At 43.1% G+C, this 26784-nt stretch overlaps 1 protein-coding gene across 2 annotated transcripts in view; it reads right to left on the bottom strand.

Annotated features, from left to right (window-relative positions):
- The window catches only part of Ctnnd2 (catenin delta 2), a 361255-nt gene that overhangs the window by 80784 nt on the left and 253687 nt on the right, over positions 1 to 26784 (bottom strand). Inside the window, exons 9-10 of one of the 2 annotated variants that reach the window (XM_076856215.2) lie at positions 23501 to 23575; positions 22335 to 22485 (exon numbers count right to left, since the gene is read on the bottom strand). In XM_076856215.2, the coding sequence (XP_076712330.1) occupies positions 22335 to 22485; positions 23501 to 23575 (226 nt within the window). The remainder of the gene's footprint in view (positions 1 to 22334; positions 22486 to 23500; positions 23576 to 26784) is intronic. The other variant, XM_076856216.2, reaches the window with a different exon arrangement.

Genomic DNA, 26784 nt, shown 5'->3' with positions numbered 1-26784 from the left:
TAAACTTGATTTTTCTCCTGTTAATCTGTCCATGGACCTGAGTTGGCAGAGGACAGTTCTATTCCCACCAGTCTGGAGTCAGGAGGTGGCATTCCAAGGCACATGCTGTTCAAGGGAGCTATCAGTGAGCTCCCCCAGAGAGAGAGGCAGTGCCTAGCAGTACTGTGCTAAGTGGTCCTTGGCTTTAGGGACAGAAGACACAGGTGGGGAGGAGTCAGAGATAGACAGTGACCAGCCTCCACCTGAGATTGCTATGTATGCACTGGAACCACAGCAGGAACCCACAGGCAGACACCCCGCCAGGACCTGGCACTGCCTGGTGTGTTGAGGACAGGGAGATCCACCTGCAACACCAACCCGGGTTTCGGCTGGCTTCCTGTCTGCAAAAGAAGTCTGCTCCTACGGTGGTCACAGCCTAGTGTGGGATCTCAGACACACTTGCTCATGAACAGAGGGTTCCAGTTGGTCCTTGGTATAACTGCAACATGCTGGGGCCCTGAGTCACAGAGGTGGGGTGTGGGTGTCTCCCATCATCCAGACTTTGCTAAGTACATACTTGAATCAAACTAGACGTTCAAACAATGGCTTTCACTTCTGAGAGTAAACCCATGCACTTCAATACTATTCATGAATCTCCTTTCAAATTGAGAATCAAAATAAATGCCTGGCATTGAATCAGCACCTAGCATGATGTCTTGAATATAGTAATCACTCAGTTAATGCTCATGACTGAATCAACTTAGATTACTACCCAAGAAATGCTAAAAAATGAGATGCAGAATAAATTTAAATGAATCTGGGAAATTTTTCTCCCTGCGTTTCCTGTGTAATGGAACTTGACACTGCTCATCTGACTTATTTAAAAACAATGATGTAGTTGCCGCTCTAAATTGCTTATGTATTTTAAATCCACAGGCTCGCTGCACAGTCTTGATGACACTTGATTTGAGCTTTATTTTTTTAAGGATCTAAAAACCTTTGCAAGTGAAAATTTAGAGCTAAGAAAGTAGTGCCATGAGACTGAAAATGGCAGTACCACACAAGAGGAGGGGCCTGGCGAGGGCTAACGCTTTACAAGGCAGGAACCTGGTGCCCAGCTCAGACCCTATACCAGAGTCACCTGGGAGACTTCTGCAGACAGATGCCCTTGCCAGATGGAAAGATTCAGGAGGCCTGGGTCAGGTCAGGGCAGGTGTCTTCCTATATATTTCTGAAGCTGATTCCTGGTGGAGCAGTTTTCACTGAATCCCAGTGTGTGGAACCTGCTGGAGCCATACCTTTGGGACATCTGTTTGTCTATAACTACGGCTGCCCTTGGTCTGCACTATGGAAAACCACGTGCATTTGCCAACACCCCTCCTCCAGCACCATCTCTAAGAATATGACGACTGCCTAAGACGGACATTCTGGGCTGTTAAAACAGCCTCACGGGCACAGTAACTAGGAAACAAGAGGAAACAGGAAGTTTGAAGGGGCCTCTATTGGTATATTGATTTGTTTAATGGTGTGGGCGTAGATAGATCATCAATACCACAGAACTGGGTCTCAGCTCTGAGTGAACAAACAGAAAAGGTGCTGGGAATTTGAAGGCAGAGCAACGATGGTTTTCCATTCTGAAGGAATCACATAAATCTCTAAAAATACCTTGGGACAAAAATCATGTTGCTTGAAAAACTCTTGTAGCATACAAAGATATATGGATATTAGGGGAAGAAAATCACTCACCCATAGTCAAATAAAATCCAATAATTGGGGTAAAAGTGTCCAATTTAAAGGACAAATATTACTGAAGCCACCCACTCTCATCTCATAGTAATCTATTGAGCCTTACAGAGGGTTGAAAAAAAGAGGAAATAAAATACTTTTCCCCCCCTGGAAAATAAGGTGAACTTGGCTACAAGGTGTCTCCAATGGTCCTCTATCAATTAGATTTATGTGTCCTAGAAGCATTTACCTCACCACAGGCTGTTCTCACTTCTAAATGTTTGACAGAGTCTCCTGCCAAGACCTGCACCCAGCTGAAAATTGGGAGATGAATTCACAACCTGAGCATTTGTATGGCAGGTGTGGAAGGGAGTCTGCTCTGCTGCATGTATGGAGGTGTGAGCAAAGAAGCAGATCCATCTATTCCCATTTTAATAAATTCCACAGATAAATAACTGGGCACTTCATATACGGCTCCCTATAATAATTTCTGCCACACAGAAAACTGAACAGAGCGGAATGACTAGGTATGCTGTCCTGTTCACAAGGATCCATCAAGTCTCTGCAGCAATAGATTGACGGATGACTACACACACACAAATATTACTTGATAGATGGGAATTTCAGTAGTAAAATGTGACCATCCAAAATAATAACACTAAGAAAATAAAACAAATAATACCCAAGGAAGTCTAGACCAGGGTATGAAAATGCAGACTTCTCATCAGTTTTAAATGACTGACCCTCTCCCACCTGGACATATTTTTTCTGGGTATGGCTAACAAGCCATGACGATTCAGTTATTCTGCAGGCTCAGGTTTAAGTGCCATACTTAGGCAAGTAGGAAGACCATCAAAGGACTTCACAATACGACCTGTGGGTCATGCAAAATTATGTGAACATATGTGGTCTCAGATTATCCAGAAAGAAACAACATTATCTTTTGTTTTCTTTATTCACAAGTAAAAATGAAGAAGAAAATCATGTAAGAAACCTGTCTTTGGTTAATGAGCCACAAAAGGCTTGTATACCAGCAGCTAGGCTTTTTTATTTAAAGATGATTAGGCTTCCTAGTATATGTTTGTGTACTCAGAAAATGAACCTAATTGGACCGTGACTTTAACTATCTTTTTTCCCCTTTAATTTCACTGATAACCCACAGATGGGTATCTCAGTCCTGAGCCCCAAACTAATATTTCCCTATTCCTAGTTGGCCTCTGCTTTTTTCCTGTCTAACACACATTCCACACCTTCATTCCCCAATCAAACTCTAGTTCCTACCAGCCTCTCCCTGCCTCTGTTCTCTTTCTATTTATAGCAATTTGTTCCCCATCCATCCACAAGTCCTGCTGGTTCCACATTTGAAATTCTTTTCCCGATACCCCAGCTGCAGCCCTGGTCCAGGTACACTCTCCTTCCAGACTCCTGGAATCCACCCCTCTCGGGGCTCTCTCCTTCCCTGCAATCTAGTGTGCAAAGGATTAGCAGACAGGACTGTAATGTAAATCCAATCATGCTCTTTCCAATTAAAACCCTTGTAGGAAAATCCAAATCCGTCCCCTACCCCCGGGCTTACAGGCACCCCTCACCCATCCCCAGCATCTTCAGCCCCCCACTCACTTACTGGCTGTAATAACATTGACTCTGTCCCTGTTTTTGCCACACACCAAGCTCACTGCTACACCAGGGTTTTCACTCTTGCTACTCCTTGTTCCCAGAAAATCGTCTTCGATGCCTTTCCAAAAGCTCCTGTCCATCACTCATGACCTACCTCCTTACAGAATTCTTTCCTGACTGCTACATTCAAAATTCCCCTTCTCTTGTTACTCTGTAATCCTCTATCATATTTTATTCATATCTAAAGCAGAAAGTAAATATTGTTTGCTTGCTCTGTGTCTGTTTTCACCATCAGACCACAATCTCCATGAAGCAGAAGAAACTTTGATGCTGTTGCTGTATTGTGATTGGCACACAGTAGGCATTCAATAAATACTGAATGAATGAGTAAATTGAAAGAATAAATGAGGATATAAATTAATTTCACACGTTGGAAGTCGATAGACAAGGAGAAAATGATGATAAACCCTTGAAATACCCGACTATTTTTTATTACAGAATCTCGGTAACTAAATTAAATAATCGCTTTAAACTTTCATGGTATGAGAACTGAATTGTGGCACTTGTAGTCTGAAAGCAGGACTTCTTTATATTTAATTGATCCCTAGGAAGTTTTAAATACTGCACTTATTGTCCCAATAATGATCCTCTATATGTAGATAAGAAATTATTATCTAGCATAAAATTCATCCTGTAGTCTTAATTAGCTTCAAATGCGACCCTTAAATCTCGCCTGGTGCTTCCCACCATGCAGATGGCTGCTCTTCTTTGTGGTAAGCTCCCTCTGGGGATCTGCAGCTCAGCACTGGCATATGCAGAGATAGCTTGTGAAAACCAAAGCTCATTCAGGTGAGAAGCACATTTTCCCACCATTAACCTTTGATTCTGTGCGAACAACCTCAAGGTCATGGCTATGGTGCTGTCAAGGTCAGGCTATCCTGGGGCACTGGTCTCCAGAAGGAGCCTGTGTACCCTGGGGCTGCATGAAGCTTGACAAGGAGATGTGTGGCTTGGGGGTACACAGAAGCCTCTTTAGGTCCTTGACTTTCCTGCACACTGTTACAGCAAGACCCGTCTGTCTGCTTGAGAACACGAGGCCTGCCCTCTCACAGTGTGCCCTTTCCCATTTCACAGAGCCAAGTCAGATCTCTCCCTGCTCTGAAAGGCACATATTCTGTGAGACAAAACCCAGGTACTGCACATGCCTGTGACTAGGTCACAAGGAAAAGGAAAGGGCTCTGATGATGGACGATCCATCACATTTCCCAGAAGGAGAGTTTCTAATTCATTACCTTCAACAAGTTTGAAAGGGAGCTAAATCAAGTTGTCCATTATTAGAGAATTAAAAATCACTTCTGATGATGGACCCCAATGAGATCTTTGAAACCACATATGTAAGAAGTTCAAAGAATCAAATGGCATTGCTATAAGGAAAGACCTTTGCTTAGGTTTGTAAATATGTTTCTCAGTATTTAAGTCTATAAAACCAAAGCAAAAGAAAAATAAGAACAGCCTGATACTGAACCCTGTTTTTTTCAAACAATAAGTAATATTCCTTTGGATATATAAATTGAGGGGTGAAGCTCTAAAAAATGTATTTCCAGTGAAATTCTACTCTTAAAAATTTCAATAATATTTGTGATATATATGTTATTTTGGTCAATTTCATTCCGCTAGTACCTACAGTAATAACTTAATCCATAAAAGTTTTAATTGAAAGCCTGTTACCATTAGAAGTATTAAAAATTAAAATTTAACTTGCATATATTCTGCTTGGAGAGACAATGATCAGTCAGAGACCTTAAAGCATAAGAGACATTAATCAGGGTAAAATTTGGAGGAATGTGGGAGAATCATATGTTCAAGGAGCAAAATAAACAATGTTGAATTTCTAACATTAATGAAGCATTTACTCACATATTATTAAAGAGAATGACAGTGGATATAAAACCACTGTAATATTCAGATTTCTTAGACATATTTTAAAAGGATATATGTCAGTTTTACTGTAGAATACAGCACAGGAATTACATTTGTGGTACATTTAAAAATTTTTAAATGTGATGTTGTAAAGGAGTAGCAAATAGCTATACAATAGTCTTAGAAAGTTAGCAAGCAAAAAATAAACTGTGGCTCCCAGCCTCATTCTGTCAATGATTTGTAATTGTTGATGCTGTCAATAAACAGATGCAGACCCCTTGCAGCCTGGATGGTCAGGCTACCCTTGGCCATCATGGGGGATCCTGGATAAGACCACAAAACCTTTCAAGGAGAATATGAGGAACAGGCACAAGACCCAGGAGAGGCCAGTGACAGAAAAAAAAAAAAAAGACTTCAGAACTTCGGACCACTTGGTGGGGCGGGGCTTGGGTTGAACAGATATGTGTCCTCCCCAGGACATTTATAGCAAGGTCTGTTCCCTTCCATCCCATTCCCCTCCCTTTCTCTAAGATCCCAGCTCCTTTCAGCCCTGTTTTGGGGCTATTCTTAGGTACTTAGTTGATCCCACTTTTTACTGGGTTTAAAACAAGGAGTCTCATGTGCCTTTGAATTTAGAAAGAAACAAGCAGAGAGGAGAATCTAGTCACTGGATATCTGAGCAGAGACAAGGTAAAATATGTAGATAGGAAAGCCCTGACCTGGAGACTCCAGAACAAAACAGAGACTGGTTCTCAGAAGCTGTGGGGTGGTGGGGGGGAGTGAGTCTGAGAGGCAGGAGGAGGGGGGAGAAGAGGCAGAGGTCACCAGACATGTGCCTCCCTCCAGGCAGGTACACCCACATCCCATCCCCTTCCTGACCCCGGCCTTCCTCCTCTCACATTCCCTAAGTCTGTTCTGGGAGTGGTCCTCTCTCCTCCTTGCTGACACGGCCAGAGCTGACCTACGGCTGTCTGATCCCTTCCCCAAGCTTGGGTCTCCCCAGCTCTGTCAGCTCCATGATCTAAAAACCATCCCACTCTGTCTTACCAAAGACAAACAGAAACGCGGCATTCATTCCTGAAAATTCAGCATAATTCTTAAAGGAAAGTAATGAACCTAGGAAATGGCAAAATCTGGACACGTTTCAATCACACTCTTCCTACTTAGATGGATGTGGTCTAGGGAGTAATTTATGTTTTCTGTGTTCCTTTCGGGCAGGTTCCTGAGTTGGCTGCTTGGTTTCCCAGCATAGCTAAAGGTCTGTCAATTTTATTTATTTTTTTCAAAGAATCAACTTTTTGTTTTGTCAATCTTTAAAATTGTTCCTTCTGTTTCAATTTCATTGATTTCAGCTCTAATTTTAATTATTTCTTGCCTTCTACTGCTTTTGCTGTTGATTTGTTCTTCGTAAAGGGCTTTGAGTTTTGTAATGTGAGGTCATTTATTTGTTGACTTTTTTTCTTTTAAGGAATGAACTCCATGCAATGAACTTTCCTCTTAGTACTGCCTTCATAGTGTCCCAGAGGTTTCCATATGTTGTGTCTATGTTCTCGTTTACCTCTAAGAATTTTTTAATCTCCTCCTTGATGTCTTCTGCAACCCATTGTTCATTCAGTAACATATTGTCTCCAGGTGTTGGAGTAATTTTTATTTTTTATTTTGTCATTGATTTCCAATTTCATTCCATTATGATCTGATAAAATGCAGGGTAGTATCTCTACTTTTTTGTATTTGCTAAGAGTTGCTTTATGGCATAGTATATGGTTTATTTTAGAGAAGAATCCATGTGCTGCTGAGAAGACGGTGTATCCGCTGGATGCAGGTTGAAATATTCTATATATGTCAGTTAAGTCTAAGTTATTGATTGTGTTATTGAGTTCTATAGTTTCTTTATTCAGGTTTTGTTTGGAAGATCTGCACTGCAGTTGTGGCTATTATTACTGACTCTTGTCTGCAAAATGTCCCTCCAAATCCTCCACTGTGTCCCATTCCTGCCTGGAGCCCATACTGGGGGGGCTGGGGTGGTCTTTGAAGCCAGCTTGGAAACTGAGAAGCTATGCATTGCCTTAAACCAAAGTGGGAAGAAGACTAAGCCCGACTCACTCTGTCTCTTCCAATTTATGCTCAATTACCATGGGAGAAATCATGTTTACACACACAAGGTCACTTACCCATTTCAGATGGGCTTTGTTGCAAATTGTACTTAATTACTGAATGCTCAGTATTCATCGTTACTCAGACATTGTTACTACCCAATCCATAGTAACACTGTCACATGCTTGAAGTTTGAAATGTGGATCCCAGAGGAGCTCCTCTAATCTGAGATTCAAATGTTTTTAGCTAATTCTAGTCCCTTACCTAATGGAAAGTAGCTGAGTAATTCCTCAATTTTCCCCTCTGAAGAGTCTTAGAAATGATACTTCTTCCTTCCACAAACATCCTTGCCAATCCCCATTACCAACTTTCTCTTTCATCTTCTACTTCTTCTCCCCCAGCCTAGGCCAATAGCAGGGATCAGTAGGAAGGAACTTGATTTCAGCAATATTTTGGGGAAATAAGTGAGCTGTCACAGAAGGTGACCCTTAATGATGGGTAATATCAGGCTCTCTGCACAGTGGGATCACTTCTTGGGTCTCCTCATCTTTTGCCATTCCTTAGTTCATTAGAAAAAAGCAAGGCCAAAGATTTGACCTTCACGGGCACCAATTATCTTCTCTCCTGTATTACATCTGAGGCAGCCTCTTCACCAAAGCCCAGAGGTATCTGCATGCCACACCTGTGTTAGGGGATGGGAAGGGGACTAGATACTAGATGGAGATGCTTCTAAAACATCCTGTTCTCAAAGACTCAAAAGCAACTCAAAATACATACTGCCTTGCCTCCATAAACCAAGAGCACAGTTCAAACTCATCCAGGCATAAGGCACAAGGTAGAAGCAAAAAGGAGAGGGGGAAAAGGGGAGAGGGAGGGGGAGGAGGAGGAAGAGGAGGAGGAGGAGGAGGAGGAGGAGGAGGAGGAGGAGGAGGAGGATAGCCGGCCATATTTTCAGGTTCCAAATCTATGAATTCAGTAACTAAGAATTAAAAATGTCTTTAAAAATTGCATCTGTACTGAATATGCAAGGCTTTCTTTTTCTTGTCATTACTTGCAAAGCAATAGAGTAGAACAACTATTTACATATCATATTAGATATCAGAAGTAATCTAAAGAGGGTATGAAATATAGAAGAGGATGCGCATGGGTTATATGAGAATACTATGCTGCTTTTTGCAAAGGACTTGAGCATCCATGGGTTTTGGTTTTTGAGCAGGGAGGTCCTGGAACCAGTTCCCTGTAGATGTTGGGAACAACTGTTTTCCAGAAGTGATAGGAAGATTTAATTCATGGAAAGTAGCTCATGGAAACGTAATGCTAATACCTCAGCACTTTGGGGGAATGGTTGGAGGCAGGGTTGTATCTCGAAGTATCAATATGCATATATCCTTCCTTCCTTCCTCCCTCCCTCCTTCCCTCCCTCTATCTCTCCATCCCTTTCTTCCTTTCCACTGACACATCTTAACCACTGACACATCTCCAGCCCTTTTTAGGTTTTATTTGGAGATAGGGCCTTGCTAAATTGCTGAGGCTGTCACTGAACCCTCATCCTTCCACCTCAGCCTCCTGAGCCGCTGGGATTACAGGCCTGTGACACGGCCCAGCTATTTTCTTCACCTTTGCTCATTCACTGGGACATGAAGGGCATTCTTTCCATACTCAACCACCTTTAAGCAGAGACACTCAAAGAAGCCATAAAACAAAGTGTGAGGAGGAATATCTGAGTGTGGAGTGAAAAATGAGAGGTTCTGGTTCCAGAGATGAGCTAAGACTGGAGCTGAGGGAAGGACACTAGCCCGGAGGGCTAACCATGATGGTCACCTGTATGATTCCTGGGCTGGACAGCAACTTGGATGCCTCATATCTTTGCCCACGGGGGCTGAAGCATTCCCCACAGCCTTCCCAGCCTGAGGCTGCCGTTGATAGCCACTCACATTTAATGTTTTCGATGAGCTCATTAAGCCCCTACTCTTAATTAAATTGGTCTTTCAACATAAGGGGCTTTATTAAGTGGAAATATAAAGTTAGAATCCTCCTTAAACTGAAGAGGCTTGTGATATCTTCATCCAAGGGTGTGTTTTGAAAGCTTATACTAAAAAAGGGGAGTAGTTGTCTTGAAATTCCTATTATATATACACAACAATTTAAACTTTGTTCTAACTGTAGGTATTAATACCAATAGTGGTAATGCTGGCTAAAATTGGCTACTCAATTAGAATTAATTATTCATTACATGCAGTAAGATAAGGAGGAAATTTGAATCAGAATATTCCTGGAGAAATTTTTTTTATCTTTTTACTGATCAAAGAAATGGAATGTCTCAGAGAAAAATACATGTTTTAAGCTTTCACCATTAAAAACAATTCAAAATTGGAAGAAGACAATTTTTCAGAAAATGACCAGGCTGTTCCTATCTACAATGGGTTTTACAGACTCTAAACCAGTAGTTATCAACTGGGATATTTTTGAATTCCTGAGTAGGCCTTAAGATAGAGCTAGTATATCTTAATGTCCCTGGAGATGGGATCCAATATATATCAAAGTTAAGAACCATGTTCTTCAAAAAGTACATCAAAGTACTATTTGCAAAATAAAAAAAAAAAAAACCTTTGGTTTGCAAAATAAAAAAAAATAGGTGCTAAATTCTGTTTTTTAGAGATGTGGTGGTAGTGTGTTCAAGATAAGGAAGGAAGAAGGTGAAGGTAGATGGGTCTCAATTGCAAAAGAAGCTGTGCTAGATGTTATAGCTGCAATCTGATTTAAAATGATAAGGAAAATCTACATATGACAACAAAAATCTTGGTTTGTGAGGCCATAACGTTAAGACTTCAACTGACTACACATTGGAATGACACTTCAAAAGTACCTCCTGCACATGGACAGCCCTTCACTGGGGCTCGAAGCAGCAGATGAGGAAGACACAGCGGACACTCCCAGGAGCTTCATAGTGCAGCCCAGAAACCATACCACCTGCTGTACCATCTTCACATTCACACAATGCCAGGCAGAGTGAGGGGTCTCCCAAGAAGCATAAAAAGTAAAACTAGAGACAGATACTCTTATTCCTGCAGTGGTACTAGCCTGGCTGAGTAGATGACCCCACTATTCCTGAATTGTGTGGACTTCCATGAGCGTCTGCACAGCATGAGTTTACATAGGGCAACAATCCGAGTTTTCAGACTTGGGAAAAGATGGGAGAGGAGAGGGCGGGAGCGGGGAGGAGAGGAAGCAGCAGTTGAGGTGGGGGAAAAGCTGAGTTGGTGGAGCTGCAGTGCAACAGGATGAGTGGGGAGCAGGGAGAGGCTGCTGGAAGGCAGCTCTGAGCTGAGGAATGTGAGAACCGGGAATGCATCGAGTCAGTGGCAGCAATATCATTTAAGGCCTGAGAAATTAAGGTGATGGACTGACCCCCAAAGCTGGCCGCTGAACTTTGCAGTAGAGAAGGGAAGACAGGGAGGGAGAAGAAGAGAGAGAGAGGAAGAGAGGGAGGTGGCCTGTGGCTCAGATAACGGGTGACTGAGCTGGAGGGTGATGCGTGGAGACAGCTCTGGAAACCTTAGGTGCTCAGCTTCCAAGTACCACGGTAGGTTAGATACCGATCATGCTCCTGAAACGTTTGAACTCAGTGGAAAAGTGAGTTTAACTGAAGATACAACTAGGCTGAGCAAAAAGCCCAGAGAGAGCTATAATATGCATTAATTAGCTCAACCCTACCACCTCAGCCACCCCCTAGAAGAAATAGGCTGTTCTCTCTGGGAAGAAATAAATTATTTAGTCTATTATATCCTTTTAATACAAAATGCCTGGTATCTAAGAACGGGACAGGGGTAGAAATAGGAAAGATAGTAGAATGAATCGAACATAACTCTCCTATGTTCATATATGAATACATGACCAGTGAAACTCCACCTCATGTACAACCACAAGAATGGGATACTAATTAGAATAAATTATACTCCATGTGTAACATGTCAAAATACACTCATGCATATCTAAAAGGAACAAATAAAAAAGAAAAAATAATAACAAGACATGCAAAGAAGCAAGAAAATATGACCACAAGAAGAAAGATAGTTTTATAAGCAAATCCACAGCAATCTAGGGGTTAGAATACATAGAGAGGACTTTATCTGTGTTATTTAGTGGGAAAAAAAAGGACAATATGGGTGAAAAAAATGTACAAATTCAGTAGAGAAATGAAAACTATAAAAATTCTAGAATTAGAAAATACAATATCAGAAATGAAGGATTTATCTGTTGACCTGGACAGATTAAGACAGCACTTGAAAGAACCAATGACTTTGAAGACAGACTTCTGAAAATTGTCAAAGCTAAGGCGCAAAGTGGAAAAGAAGAATGCAAAATCTGGAACCGAGGAACCCAGACCTCCAGGACAGTATCATGCAGTGAAATACACTTGTAACTGGAGTCACAGAAAGAGGAAAGTGAGTAGAGTCGGAGAAATATTAGAGTGCACCACAACCCCATAGCTTGAAAGCAGGTAGCATAAAAACAGAGGCAGGGGAATGACAGCAGAGGGACTGTCCTCATCAGAAGCAAAGGAAAACCCAGGACAATGCAAGGGAGATTTTAAAGAGCTGAAAGAAGAAAAAAAAAAAAAAAGCCATCTCAGAATGTTATAGAGCAGAAATACCCTGAATGCCTGATGGCAAAATGAAGATATTTTCAGACAACAAACAAAAAGCGGAGGGAACTCAGCCTTAAGACCTGTGCTATACGAAATTGCAGAAGGACATTCTTCTGGCAGAAGAGAAATTACACAAAATTTACATGAATTACACTCAGCTGGCAGGAAAAAAAATGAAGAGCACTAGCAATAAAACAGGTGAGTTCTTGGCTGCAGTGTATAGATGGAGAGGAGAGGAGACTCGCGACTGAGCCCTGAGGTAAAGGGAGCGGGGAAGAGAGGGGCAGGAAGAAAACCAGGGAAGCCATGTCTTAGAAACCAAGATCAACAAGTATGTTCAATGTGGTGAGAAGCTTAGAGCAAGATTGGAAGAAAGACATCACATGCTTATGGTGCTATGGATCACCAAGGCTCTCAGAAAAACTGTTCTGTTGAAATAAAAACCAGGCAGCAAGGTTCATTTTGTGTCAGGGGAACAGGAGTAGCCCTTAACTGAAGGCCTTCATGAAGGTCAGGGAGGTAGGACACCAGGTGTGCACTGGACTTGACCTACTGGGGACCGGAACTGGAAGGGGAAAGCACAGGAATGGTAAGGAACACAAGGAATACCCTGAGGAAGCATCGGTATAACACCAGGGGGGACTCACTGCACGGGGATGATGAAGACAAAGGAATACATCAGTCTCCACGGACTGGTCACTGGGAAAATGGCGGAAAGCAGGGAACCAGGGCTTGGGTTAGGGTTTGACAAGTAAAGTTGACGATGAGTTGAAAGTCAGAACTATGAGGTTTCTAACATTTCCAGAGAAAGAAGGTCACTCTTGAAATGAACCAGACTCATACACACGCTGCAGGTATCAGTCTGTGAACTTAATATTCAATTAAAAATTTAATACATCCACTTTCCATTTCATGGCCATAACTTTCCTTTCTGACAAGTAAATTAAACTGTTCAGGCCTCAAGGTGAGGGCCAGGGGGATTTTTATCTTTTGGTCTATCTTGAACATTGAATAACCTCCACGGTGATGTTGCAATAGAACTGGTTCTTAATTAAAAAGCAGTACATTGCACATTAACATCTGTCTGCATCAGCCCAGCCTGTACTCCCCAAGTTCAGTTGCCTGTACCAAATGACCAGGGTGATACAATCTGGAACTCAAAGGACATTATGTATGAAACAAGCCACTTGTTTTTAAGATGACTCTATTCTACAAAGTCATTCATTTTTCCTGACATTGCTTAAAGATGAAATACACAAAATTGAATAGAAAATTTTATTTTACATCTTAAAAATATCAGGCTATTCTGATGGGCAGTAAATTTTCATGAACTTTCTAGGGAATAAGAAAAAAAATCTCTGAATTTCAACTAAGTTTCTACAAAAAATTTTTAGGACATTCTGAGGAGGGGCTAATATTCTTTGCCTCTCCTCTTTTCTCCCTACATGTTCCTTTGACTCCTATCTGCAGATGAACACACTGGGCTTTGGAGCAGGGTCTGCTGCTATAGTCTGAGCCGTTTCACAAACCAGTGTCCTGGTTGGGCCTCCCTACCCAGGGGCTGCAGGGCTGCACTGCCAAGCACTCAGCTCCTCCCTGGCTCAAGGTCTCCCGCCCTCCCTCCTGCTCAGGCTGCTTGACTCTCCAAAGTGTCCATTCCTCTTATTGCCTTGTCCCCTCTGGGTAGAACCACTGGCCAGGCAGATTTAGGGGACTAGCCAACACCTTTCTTATTTTTTTTTTAAATTGCTCTCTTTAGTTAAACATGCCAGTAGAACATATTTTGACATATTATTATACATGCATGGCGTATGATTTCCCATTCTTTTGACTATACATGATGTGGAGTTACACTGGTTGTGCATTCATACGTGAACACAGGAAAGTTATGTCCAATTCATTCTACACCTTTCTTTTTTAGCGAAATGCCAAGTTATTGCAGCATAATAAACACAACCAAATTTTAAGTCAGAATGATTAAAAGAGTATTGTCTTTAAACTTAAACTCTTTCCTAATCCATTATTTTTTCCTGTTTGAGAGTAAAACTTACAATTTCTTGCCACATGATTAAGAATTTTCTTCTTTCCTTATTTTATTTCCTTCACAAGGGGGAGAATTTACACTTCAAAAGGAATACAATTTAAAAACATTATCCTGCTTAAATCCTCTTTTCTATTTTTAGATTCTCAAGATCTGGTTGGGGTATTTGAGGAGGACCCTTTCTTTTTCTCCTCTTCCACTTCTGTAAACCTTTTCCTCTGAAATTGTTTGCCAGGCAGAAAATGAATACCTAAATAGTCAAAAATAAAGCTGAATGGATCTCTTTCTCTCTGCCTCTGCCTCTGTCTCTCTTGTATTTGTCTGTCTCTGTCTCTCTCTTGAAGGCTTTGAGTTGAGGTCCTGAATTTGAATCAACTGGAAATTTCTCAATTTTGCCTTTCCCCTCACAGAGTATTTCCAAGGGATGAATCATTAAAGCCTTGTTTAATAAAATAATTATTGGCTCTTTGATTTATTTACAACTCCCCTTCCAAGGAATTCTTATCTGCCAGACCCAGCCGCCAAAATTCCCCAATAGGTGTCTAAAGTTAATTAGCAAAGGACCCATGGCTTCACAGAAAAGGGAGGGAGCACTGGTAAGATCAGATTCTGGGGTCAGGAGAAGAGCACTCCAGCACAGACACCTCATCAGAAGATGGGAAGTTTCTGCCAAAGTACAGCACTTTCCGTCTGTTCCAATGTGGCTTGTGAAAATCAAGTTATTAAGGAGAGCCAGCAGAGTGCTCTGATAAATCACCTTGTCTAGGAAATCAGGCTTCTTCTTAAAATACTAATTGAAATTGCATATGTTTTAATTAAAACAACATCTGCCCTGGGCTCAAGAGCATGTTTTGAAAAGCAGAGAAGGTATGTTTCTAAAAATGTCCTCATATCTACTTAATAAAGTGAAGCTTACATATCCTCAGGAATAAAAATAGCACCCTCCCTCCCTGGGTTGCATGGAGGTTTCCAGAGCCTCAGGACTTCCCCAGGTACAAATTCACCAGGGACAAAAGCACAGGGCAAGAGGGTGCCTATGGTGACATGAGATGTGTGACCCACAAGGGGTCAGTTTCTCAATGGGATGCCCGTACCCTAGGGGATTTTGCCACACAAAAACTACTGGCCCGAGATGGGAACATGATAAAGCACATGGCATCTATTTTAACTGGGAGGAAGCCCTGAGATTTCAGAGCCCTCTGCTTTCCAGTTCTGCCAGGAGATGCTGTGCAGGCAACATGGCATTCCACGGGCAGACAGATGATACCCGGAACTTATTTCAATCCTGGGCTGCAGAAGCCAGGCAGACTTTGAGGAATTATTCCTTGAGAAGCATTTGCAGGTATCTGTTGGTTCCCCAGAGAACATGCTCTTGTGCATGATTAAGGGTTTGAGCAAAGAATATATTTCAAAGTTTGAATAAAAATAAGCCTTTTCCAGGTCTAGAATTGCATAAAATACCTCTTAAAAATTCAGCTGTGGGATCTCCAAATGAAAGGCGATGTGTTCAAAGCTCTGCAGCATTCAGGATAGCACTGATATGATGAAGATTTCCCCCCGTCTCCCCACCTCCATCCTCATTCTCCAAAGGAAAACATGTTTCTCAACAAGTAAAGATCTGTCTGGGGAAGGGGCGGTTGTCATTCCTGGACAGCATCTCCACTTTCTTCATTCAGTCTGTACGTTCAGTTAAAGACAGAACTGAATAACACCAGCATTCTTCATCCTGAAGCAGTCTTTTGAGTGGCCAGATAAACATCTTTTATCTGAATATTTAAAACAGATTGGGGCAAGAAAGAATGTTAGGAAGATCTCCACTTCTTCTCTAACTCCCTGAACCCCAAAAAGGATGAAAGGGTGACCTGAGAGCTTGTGGAGGGAGAAGAGCAATGGGTTGACTACTTAAAAAGTAACTAACTCCACACAAGAAACTACCTTTATTTTTTTTTCATGACTCAATAGTGTGGGCAAGTGAGAGTTGCAGACTGCTGACTTCACATGGAGACTTTGGTTCCTCTTTCTACCCTCCCTGCAGGGGCATATTGCAGGGAGCTGCATCCTGACCCCAGAAAAAGTCAGCGTCTGGTTGTGTCCCACTGAGGCCAGAGTACAACTCCAACAGGGAGGAGAAGGTTGCCTGGACAGAAGCTCAGCTCACTGACACAGTGAAGAGACGGTTAACCAGTGTGAAGGATGGCGCATAGATATGAACATGCAGGGGGATGTCAGAGAACCTCTCTCAGAGGTCATCACAAATGTAGAGAACCCACCAGAGAAATGGTGATAGAGGGAGGGAGAGTCCTGCAAACCCAGAAGGATGAGGCAAAAGGACCAGGGCAACAGGGCGTGGCTGCACCTTGAGCAGGCTCCTCTCTTAGGCCTAGGGAGGCATACAGGCAGCTGGAGAGATGCTCGTAGCATTTCAGTCCTGACCAACGTGCCACAAAGTGTGGCAAGCCGCCACTACCCAGAGAAGTCAAGGGAGGGTGCTCTGTGGCTCTGGGAATGTCACTGCAGCAGCGTGTCCAGCATAGAGCTTTGGCAGTGACTGAGTCCCATACAGAGAGCTTTACTATTTCCCCCAGTCTCAAACCTCTTCTAAGCAGCAGCAGAATGAGTTCTTAGAGTCTTGGGTTTGAGGGAACATATGAGCTTCTTTACTCTGCTGCTAGACACTGTGGAAAGAGGCTGAAACACATCCACATAACCCCTGCCCTTCTCTCCCTACTTGGGAGTCCCAAACATCCGCTAGATCTGCTCTTCATAATAGTGACCCATGTTACTCATCTGCCAGCTGACACATTCAGCAAATGCATTCTGAGTGCCTGTTATGGACACAGCAGAGTGCCAGACGTTATGGGGTATCAGTTACATACAGCCTGAATCCTAGCTCTAACCTTAACCTGACCCTCCCTGCTTATTATTTTAGTGGGGAGGATGTGACACAAACGTGGAAAAAAAAGAAGCAACAAGAAGATAGAATTACACAACAGAAACCTAAGATAAATGAAATAGTTTCGTGTTGTGACCCACTAATGCTGGGTCCCAGGGGTAGTTTCAGTAAGGGTTCAGTAAGGGCCACCAGAAGCTGGGCTTTCAGGGACAGGTAGGAGGTCAGCTAGTGTAAGTTCATCTGTGCTGTCTGGCTTTCATTGGTGGAGGGTGGGGATTGGGCCTGCTGGTTTGATCAGGAACTGTCCAAGTGCTGAAACAGGTGGCACTTGCTAAACTTGTTGAAGTGACACAGTATTCTACAGCTTTTTTTACCTTCTCACCAAAGCTAGTTATTGCCATTCTTTTTAAAAGTCTTCCCTACTCAGAAGGATAATTAACATTTTTGAAGTTTGCAAAGAAATGTGCAGATGTACATTAACCTCAGCTACTGTGCTACATCATTTGGAGCACATAGGTCTGTCTACAGCATACTTACCACTTATCATAGCAACATACCCAGAACCATGGGAACAGCCCCAGGAGGAAGATAATGGAGAGGTAGAGCAAGTCACATTCCTGTTGGTGCTGCTGTAGGCTTCTCATTAGACCTAACAGGGCAGAGTGATTATCGTTCAATAGCTTCTTAAGAGCTATTCAGATAGTGGAGCCCAAGGAAAATGTTCTGTGACCACAACCCCTTACTTACAAAATAATCTAGGGACAGTTGTAAACCCCAGAAACAATGATGGAAAAACTGGATTCCTTCTGAAATTCTGAGTGTCTCCATGCACCTCATATTTTAAGAAGGAAATAAACTGTTTTTATTTTTATTAACATAAAACACCTTTTCCCTAGTTATTCTTTTAGTTAATTTGCTTTATTATTATTTGGCTGACTTGGAGTTTGTTTGAAGATGATGGTTAGAAAAGAAAAATCTAGTTCCATCATTCATTTGGCAAATATTTTTTAAGTCCCTACATGGAACCACACTGTTCTAGGCACATGGGACCCATCAGTAAATAAACAAGGCAGTGCTTCTGGCCCTCCACGGGTTCACATTACAGTGAGAGAAGAAGGATGAAAAATAGGAACAACATTCCTCGACTTACAATGAGGTTATACCCACAATAAACTATAGTAAGTTGAAAATACGGTCAGTCAAAGATACACTTAGTGCACCTAACCTACTGAACGTCACAGCTCACCAGCACAGCACACTATAGATACAGACTGCTTCCACCTGCTATGGTCCCTTAGCTGACCCACAGCTTGTTGTCATTGTGTCAAGACAGAGGATCCGATTTCATATCACTAGCCTGGGAAAAGATCAAGATTCAAATTGTAAGTACAGGTTCTACTGAGTGAGTATTGCTTTCACACAACTGTCAAGGTAAGTGGAAGCACCTCAAGTTGGGGCGTCCATCAGAAGGTGATCAGTGTTGTGCTGTGGAGAAGACTTACTCGGGGAAGGAGATAGGGTGGGAGGCTACTTATGGTGGGCAGTGAGGCGTCTCTTGGGAATGTAGTGTTTGGGTAAGAAATGAAGTGAGTTGAGGGAAGAGGACTCCTGGAAGATGGAGCAGCAAGTTCAACGGCCCCAAGGGAGGGTCTTGGCTCCTGTGATAAAGGAAAATCAGAGACTGATGTCCACAGCAAAGGTACTGATGTGGAGAGGCCACATGTAGTGTCTTGGGAGGTGACAGGGAGCTGGGTCTGATAGAGTCACATCTGCCTCACAAAGACCTAGTTTTGGACGGTGATAAGGAGGATTTGGGATGAAGAAATTGCATGATGATTCAGGTTTTAACAGCACCACTGTGCTGCTGTACAACGAACCACATAGGAATAATGGGGCTGCAAGGGACTTGGTAGGAGGCCATGGTAAAAACCTGGGAGAGACAATGGGAGATCTGGACCAGGGAGAAAGCCATGAAGATGCTAACAAGGGTTGGATTCTGGGAAAATCCCAGAGGATGACCAGATTTGTTGATGGGTTTGATATGAAAGTGGGGTGGATATGAGTTGAAGAAGACCCCAAGGTGTCTTTTCCTGGGCACATCAAGGGCAACAGGCCCTTTGCTACAATGGGGATATTGTGGAAGGATCAGGTCTGTGGACATGTTATACTGGAGATGCTTATTAGACATCCAGTGAGTGAACAAGTGGGCAGAATGCTGGCCATGAGACCTCAGACAGAATTGGGAGTCATCAGCATACAGATGAGCTTTAAAGAAATGAAATCAGGGGCTGGGGATGTGGCTCAAGTGGTAGCGCGCTCGCCTGGCATACGTGCGGCCCGGGTTCGATCCTCAGCACCACATACAAACAAAGATGTTGTGTCTGCCGAAAACTAAAAAATAAATATTAAATTATCTCTGAAAAAAAAAAAAAAAAGAAATGAAATCAGACAAGGTCACCAAATCTTTCAGTGAGAGCCTGTGGGAGAAGAACCTCACATTCACTCTTCCTTTTTTGTTGGTCTAGGTTCAAAGTAACTCCAGGTTTCAATGCATAAAATTATTCATATCATTTCCCTATAAAACACCTACTATAATGCAATATTTAAAGTAGAAGAGTTAGCAAGAGTCACATTTTCTTTCTTCTAAGGCAATCTAATGTTTTTTTAAAAATTCAGCTCTTCTCATTCAAGAAAAAAGTTATTGATTCTGTAGAGCCCGTGACTTAGATATTTTCACTTCTGCTTCTAAATGACTGGCTCCATTTCCTGTCTGGTGACATTTGATAGTAAAAGCTTAATTTAACATGAGCAATATGGAGCTCCAAATGTTCCTGCCTCAGAGAGAGAACTAGATAACTGGCTTTTGAGAAAGAAGAGATGCCTACGAGCTAGAAACCCAATCAATAGTTCACTATTTTGTTATATTTTAATCCACCAAAAGAAATAAAACACACAAGCACACAATAGCCAGTAGTTAGCACCCAGGCAGTAGACTGATTAGCTATTGATTTTTCCTCCACGTTACAGAGGAGAGAAGATTTTATTGGAAGCCCCAGTGCTATCTGTCCAAGGAAAACAAAAGTGTATATGGAGAGGGTACTTTGACCTTTTGAGCTAATGACCTAGTTTAAATATACAAAATATACTTAAATCACAAAAATTAGATTAAACTCAAACTAACTATAAATATAAAATTTCAAGTTGATTTCCTGCCCCCCGCCTTTTTTGGTACCAGGATTGAGCCCAGGGGCACTTAATCACTGAGACACATCCCCAGCCAGTTTTTATTTTTTATTTTGAGACAGGGTCTTGCTAAGTTGCTTAGGTCTTGCTAAATTGCTGAGGCCATCTTTGAACTTGTGTTCCTCTGGCCTCAGCTTCCCAAGCCACTGGGATTACAGGTGTGCACCACCATGCCTGTTTTTTTTCCTATTTTTTAACATATTGCAAGCATGATGAATTGAATTTACTAGATACAGATTTGAAGTCTGGTTTCACTTTGAATAAATGGCTAAAAAACTGCAAATGCTTTGGTTTTCATTGAAGGATCTGATGGGTATTATGAAACGGCAGAAAAAGTGTCTGGTTCCCAGATAAAGGGTTTAGTCTATCATGCCTGGTCTTCCAGCTGCTCAGGAATGGAGTCTTGTCCCTTGGTACACTCATATCTTATTTCTCTCAGTTCCCTAGAGGCCTCAAGTAAGCTGCATTTTGGCCATAGTAGCTGGCCCAGTCTCCAGATGCTGTCCACTGACACCTGTTACCTGCTCTGTCTGCCAGACTGTGTTCTCTCAACTGACCAACAACCCTACAGGAATCATCTCAATACCTGATGCCTATCCATCAGGGCAATAGTCCATGGGGACCATAGCGGTTTCCCACCAAATTTCTGTGAGGTCATGCTTCCCCACGCATCATCCTTCCCCAGCTTGGCCTTTTCACCTAAAAGAGAGAGGCACTAGGAGACCTCTCTGACCTGGGCTCCCACCACCTGCCCTACAGACACATTAGGTTCCTTGAAGGCCTTTCCCCCACTGGCTTGCTCCCAGCTCTCACTCCAGGGAGCTGACTGCAGAGGCTGCCCCTTCACCTTGGATTCTCTTCCCTCTAAATATCTGCATGGCTATCTGCTTCCCTTAAGTATTGGCTCAAGAGTTACCTTCTGACCACTCCTACCTTGACCTCTCATTTAAAATTCCACCAATAAACTAGATATCCACAGGCAGAAGAATGAAACTGCACCCTTACATCACATCGTTACAAAAAAATGAACTAAAAATGGATTAAATATCTACACAGGAGACTTGAAACAATAGAACTCACAGAAGAAAATGAGAAAATCTACACAATTTCAGTCCAGGCAATGATTTTCTTCTGTATTTGACTCCGAAAGCTTAGGTAATGAAACAAAAATAGACACATGAGATTACGCCAATCTGAGCAAAGGAAAGGAAAGAAATAATATGACCTGGCTCCAAGCACCTGAAAGGTTCAGAGCAGGGCAACCCAGGGACAGAAAGCAGCTTGGTGGCTGCCCGAGGCGGGGAGGAGGGGGAGGACAGAGCTGTTTAATAGACATGGATGGCCCTTCGTGGTGGTGACAACGTTCTGGATCTTGACAGAGGTCCTGGTCACATAACACTGGGAATTACCAAATGGCACTAAAACTATACACTTTAGAAAGATTACCTGTATGTTTTGTGAATTAAAAAAGAACTCGCAACCTTACCCATCACAGCCTTATTTTCTCTGCTCCATTTCTCCCCGTGAAGCCTTCCTAAACACTGTGTGCTTCATCTGTTGATTGGATCCCTCCCCGCTCCTGAATGCAAACTCCACAAGGTCAATACTTTCTCTTAGTCTCACTCATTGATATAAGTCTCCAGCCCTAGAATTGGCCGGGAGTGAAGTAGATTATAAACACATGTTTGTTGAATAAATATGTGAGTGTATTGCCTCTTCAATGAATCAACAATAAAAGGTCCTCAGTATCTCAAGGGGTGGTAATGTAGAAAAAGAAATAAGATTAAGGATTCAGTATGGTCTCATCCAAAATAAATTGAAAATAGAGAGGGGGAGCAAAGGGATGTGTACCCCATCAGGATTCCTCAGCTCACAAGTGGGAGGCAAACACAGTCTTCTGAGGGACTCAGGATGACAGGATGAAGTGCTCAGCATGTGGTCACTTTTAATTTGCAAGGATGAAAAAGGTCAACAAAACCACCTTTCCCTCTAAATTGTAAATGATCATCAGTTCACTGGATTTGAAGCAGGAGACCTGGAAAACATGAGGCTGCTAATAAACGCACAGCATCTGCTCACACATGTGTCACCACCACACGTGGGTCTCACCACACACATCCCATAAGAAAGCATTTTCACTGAGAAACTGGGACTCTGTGAGTCAGAGAACATACCGATGAGTTCCTTATTTCTGACGTCCAAGGCCATGTTCCGGAGCGCTGTGGCCACTGCACACACCACACGGTCGTTGTCTATTCGGAGCAGCTCGACAAGAATGGGCAGGCCTTTCTCTTTTCGGACAGCGGCTCGGATATAGACTGACCACTGCCAAAAGAGGGAAGGCAAAGGACATTAGAAACAGAGCTGGAAAAGCCTATAAGCAAATATAATGGGTGGGTTTCAGACGGCTGTTTACAGGAGCCAAAGGATGCATTATCAAGACCTAGTTGTAGAACAGGTTGAATGAGTTAGACATGCATTTAAATGATTTAACTTTTTTTTTTTTTTTTGCCTTCAACATAAAATAAAGGTTTCAGGGTTAATCCATGAACCACACTTCGCTTCTCTTGTGATGGTATTTGTAGCACTTGAGTTTGAAAGCCATTGGTGGGATGTGCTTAATGCTTGAAGATGTGGAGAGCTGGGACAGGCAGGGCTGGCCATTCTCAATAAGATTTTTAAAAAAAGAACCACCAAAAAATAGAGAGTGGGATGAATTGAACATGGTGAATTTGCAAAAGAGCTCTGAATTTGGAGGGGGTGTGGCAGAGAGATCAGCTGCCAAACACACAAAGGAGTAAGACCTTTGCTGACAGTAAAGAGAAAAGGTGGGGTGGGGTGTGGGGTGGTGAACATGTCATTGACAATCAAGAGTGAAAATTGTAAACTTATTTTTTTAAAAAAGATCAAAATGCATTATGGTCATAATTCAATGTCTTATTTATAAAGTAAGACATAAAAATATTTTGGGGGGGTTTGGCGTTCATAGGCCTTAATGGAATAGAGTTAATGCTTCAAATTGAAATGAATGGGCAGTATCAGAGAAGTAAAGCATTCAGATTTAGATTCAAGATACAGATTCAAAAGCTCTGCATACATGTGCATACATGCTTTACATTCTTCTGTAGTGTCCCAGAGAAGAGGGTGCAGTAAATAATTGACACATAAGGGTTGGATCTGTTGCAATTTCATTTCTGAGCTGAGAAAACTACATTCACGGAATGAGGTTTTGGATTCTGAGGGAGTCCTCCTGGGGACCAGTCCTCCCCACCCCTCCCCCAGGGGCCCTCTCCACCCTCCTTCCCCCATAAAGGGCAGGCACCCCAGAGCTGGCTCTCACCTGTGGCAGGCAGGGAGCCCCCTCTGGCAGTGAACGTAGGGCATACGCCATGCCTGCCACATCCTCAGCCCAGCCCTGCATGAAATATGAGATTAAAAAAACAAACAACTTCATCCTGTCCTACGTTAGAAGTCACATTCACATAGTTTCTTATCATCATCATCCAATAATGCACGCTTTTCTCCTGCCCCCTTCTGTCCTTGAGCTCAGGAAGCCTGAGGGGTGGAAAGCAGAAAAAACCCACTGAGATGTCTCTTGGTTGCAGGAAACTACTTTATAGCCCCACTCTCAGAGAGCAAAGAGATGGACGGCCAGGAATCTGAGATGCTGAAGAGCATAGAGGTTTGAAGCTGCTTGTTAGGATTTAGACGTCTGGCCTGACATCCTTCCCAGGGAGGAGGATCCTTCCCCTGGTACCAAGGCCCATGCATTGGCGCATTGGACCCACATGCTGGAAAATGACTCCTTTGGACACATGTGTTTCCCTACCACTAAAGTCCTGGGCCTCCAGCACCCAGCCCAGAACAGGCCACAAGCCTGAGCTTATGCAGCCCACTCCTGGTTGGGCTCAAACCTAAAACCATGGAGGGAATCTAGAAAAAGGAAGGAACAGAATGGCAGTCTGAGTGTAGCGCCAACATGGACATACTGCAAGGTGAACAGCAACAGTAAACCGTCACACTGGGGAGAATTCTTGACCTTCTGGAGGACTGCAGGGATGCTCCTGGTGACTTAGGCAGACTGAAGCAGGAGCCCTAGCAGGCCTTCCTCCCCAGTTCCACTTCTTTCCAGGCCCCATGCCTCCTGCTTATGCATTTGCCATCTCCAGACCTCAGGGAGGTCAGCATTAACATTTATAGAAGATGAGATTTATACACCAAGATGTTAAATAACAGCCACAGGAGTCACCCGTGAAGCTGAGCCTGGGTCCCGTTTCTCCAGATCTGCTGACATTGTTCCCCTTGCCATCATTTCCTTCCTTCTTGCCTAAGCCTCGATGCCAGGTCTCTCAGACACTGCCCTTTCCTCATCTATCCTCCCACATATGCAGGACGACTAGCCATATCTGAAATGAGCCAAGAAAGGACAGTCACGGCTTTGACCTTTTTGGAAATCTCCCCAGACGTTGGATGGAAAGATGATTTGGTGTTTGGAAAGTAATGAGAGTCCTTCAGCTTTGATAGGAACAGATCTGAGAGTAACAGCAATGGACGAATGGCCATGTAGTGCCCCCAATGGGTATGAGTCGGCCATTTTTGATATGAGAAAATGGTCAACAGTAATATGTTCTCCCTAGGTGAATAGGATAACCAGACAATGGATCTGACACTCAAATTATTAATAAATTTTATTTAGCAAATTTAAGTTGTCTTGGTATTTGTATATGTATGGATGATTTGTTGTATCACCACAGAAGATGGTAACTCAGAATAAATTACTTAAATTGCATTCAAAAGATGTTGCAAGTTTGTAAAGCTCTTTAACACGTTCAAAGATATGTGCTTGCAATGCTCTCTAAAGCATCAGCCTACCAATTCTGACGTAGGTCATGTGCAATCCACATGTGTCAGTCATCGAGAAGTTAAAAGAGGGGATGACCTGCTATAGATACAGCTGTTTAGAAAATGCCATGCTATAGATACAGCTGTTTAGGAAATGGAGAATGCTTCACAGGTGCAAGCAGCATAGAAATGCCAGGCTAACAAGGGTTCTTCCTAACCAGAAGCACACTACCTCAGGAGCAGAGCAGACCCTGCAGTGGCTAGAAGAGTGTATGGGTTGCCAAGAGTTTTAATCAAAACTACAGTAGAAGTAGTAACAGTGTCATAAAAGTGAAGATACAGAGAAAAAGGCACATAACTCATGGCAGTTAAGATAGAAATCTTAGGAATGGACTCTGCCACTGTGCTGCAGACTGAGGGCAGCAGGCGCTGAGTAGACGGTGCAGAGGGAAGACGTGCTGTGGCCGCCTCTTCCTCCTTGCTCATGCCTCTTCCTTGGGAGAAGCATGAGCTGCAGAATGGGCCAGCACAAGTCTTAGTGTGTGAGGCTGAAGGGCACAGGTCCAAGTAGAAGACGGGGCACCTCTGAAAGGTGATTAGAAGAGGTGGAGACAATTTGCCCTCTCCTTGCAGTTCACACAGAGCCTCTGGGTCGGGAGAAGGAAGACAGAGTTTGGGGAGAGAACAAGAGCTGTAACATCATTGGCGGGGGGTGCCACCTGAACCCTGGCATATCCCCAGACCACACCTGCTGCTGCTGAACCCCCCTTTGAGGATGGTAGTGCAGACTCAGGAGAACTGTGCTGCTGCTTCTCGGACCATAGCAGGGGCTGGAGGAGGTCAAGCAAAGTCTCTGCTATCATTCCGGAGTGGGGACCACAGGGTAGGGATGGTGACGTGGCTTGGGGGTCTGGAGAATGCTCCTGTGGTGCAAGTGTGGCAAAGAATAGCCCCTGAGGGTTTCTGTGGCTTAAATGGACAGGGTGTATATGTCAATGGAGAATGGGCTAGCGCAAGAGCTGTAAAGAGGTCACTTGGTCAAGAAGGAGGCCGCACATAGGAATGTGGGCATGAGAGGACACGGCCACACATCAGGTGAGCTGAGCAGCAAGGGAGGAGGGTATGGGCCAGAGATGGCCCAGTCACCAACCAGCACATCTGTGTGTGTCCTGGACTAGAGAACAGCACAGGACAGAGGTGCTTCCAGACTCAGAAATGGAACCAACTCATGATCCAGTTCCCATTTCCTCTGCAGGATGTGCCTCTAAGACCCCCAAATTCAGCTTCAACTGCTGAGGGTAACGATAGGAGGAGGGCTGACAGTGGGAAGGTAGCCACGCTTTAAGCCTGAAGGGACCGCAGAACAGCTGGTTTGGTTGAGTTCACCTAGAAATGTCTGTTTGATTTTTCTTTCCATTCTCCACCCCACACCCTCTAGGATTTTTTTTTTTTCCATCAGTTAAAACAAGGGCTCAGAGGTGAACCTAAAGTGAATTGTGTAAAACAAAGTTTACTCGCACATGAAACTGTGCTGAATAAATTTCCTCACTGCATGTACTGGGAGGTTTCGGTGATAATGTGAAGTCAATGTTTTTAACCCTTTAAGCCCAGGATGCTTCTCTGGAATGTGGATCTTGAGGAGCTTGATTTTGAAAAATGGCATCCTGGCTCTAAACACAACTGATAGCTATGATTTTTATAAAGATCTCTCTCCTGCTTAAGATGAGGCAATTCTGTTTAAGCTGATTATGTCCCTAAAAGGAGATTAACATTGTAATTTAG

This window comes from Callospermophilus lateralis, chromosome 5 (genome assembly GCF_048772815.1).
Source record: "Callospermophilus lateralis isolate mCalLat2 chromosome 5, mCalLat2.hap1, whole genome shotgun sequence".
Classification (NCBI taxonomy): Eukaryota; Metazoa; Chordata; class Mammalia; order Rodentia; family Sciuridae; genus Callospermophilus; species Callospermophilus lateralis.
The sequence above is the reverse complement of the archived record's forward strand: the minus strand, read 5'-3'. Positions and strand labels throughout refer to the sequence as shown.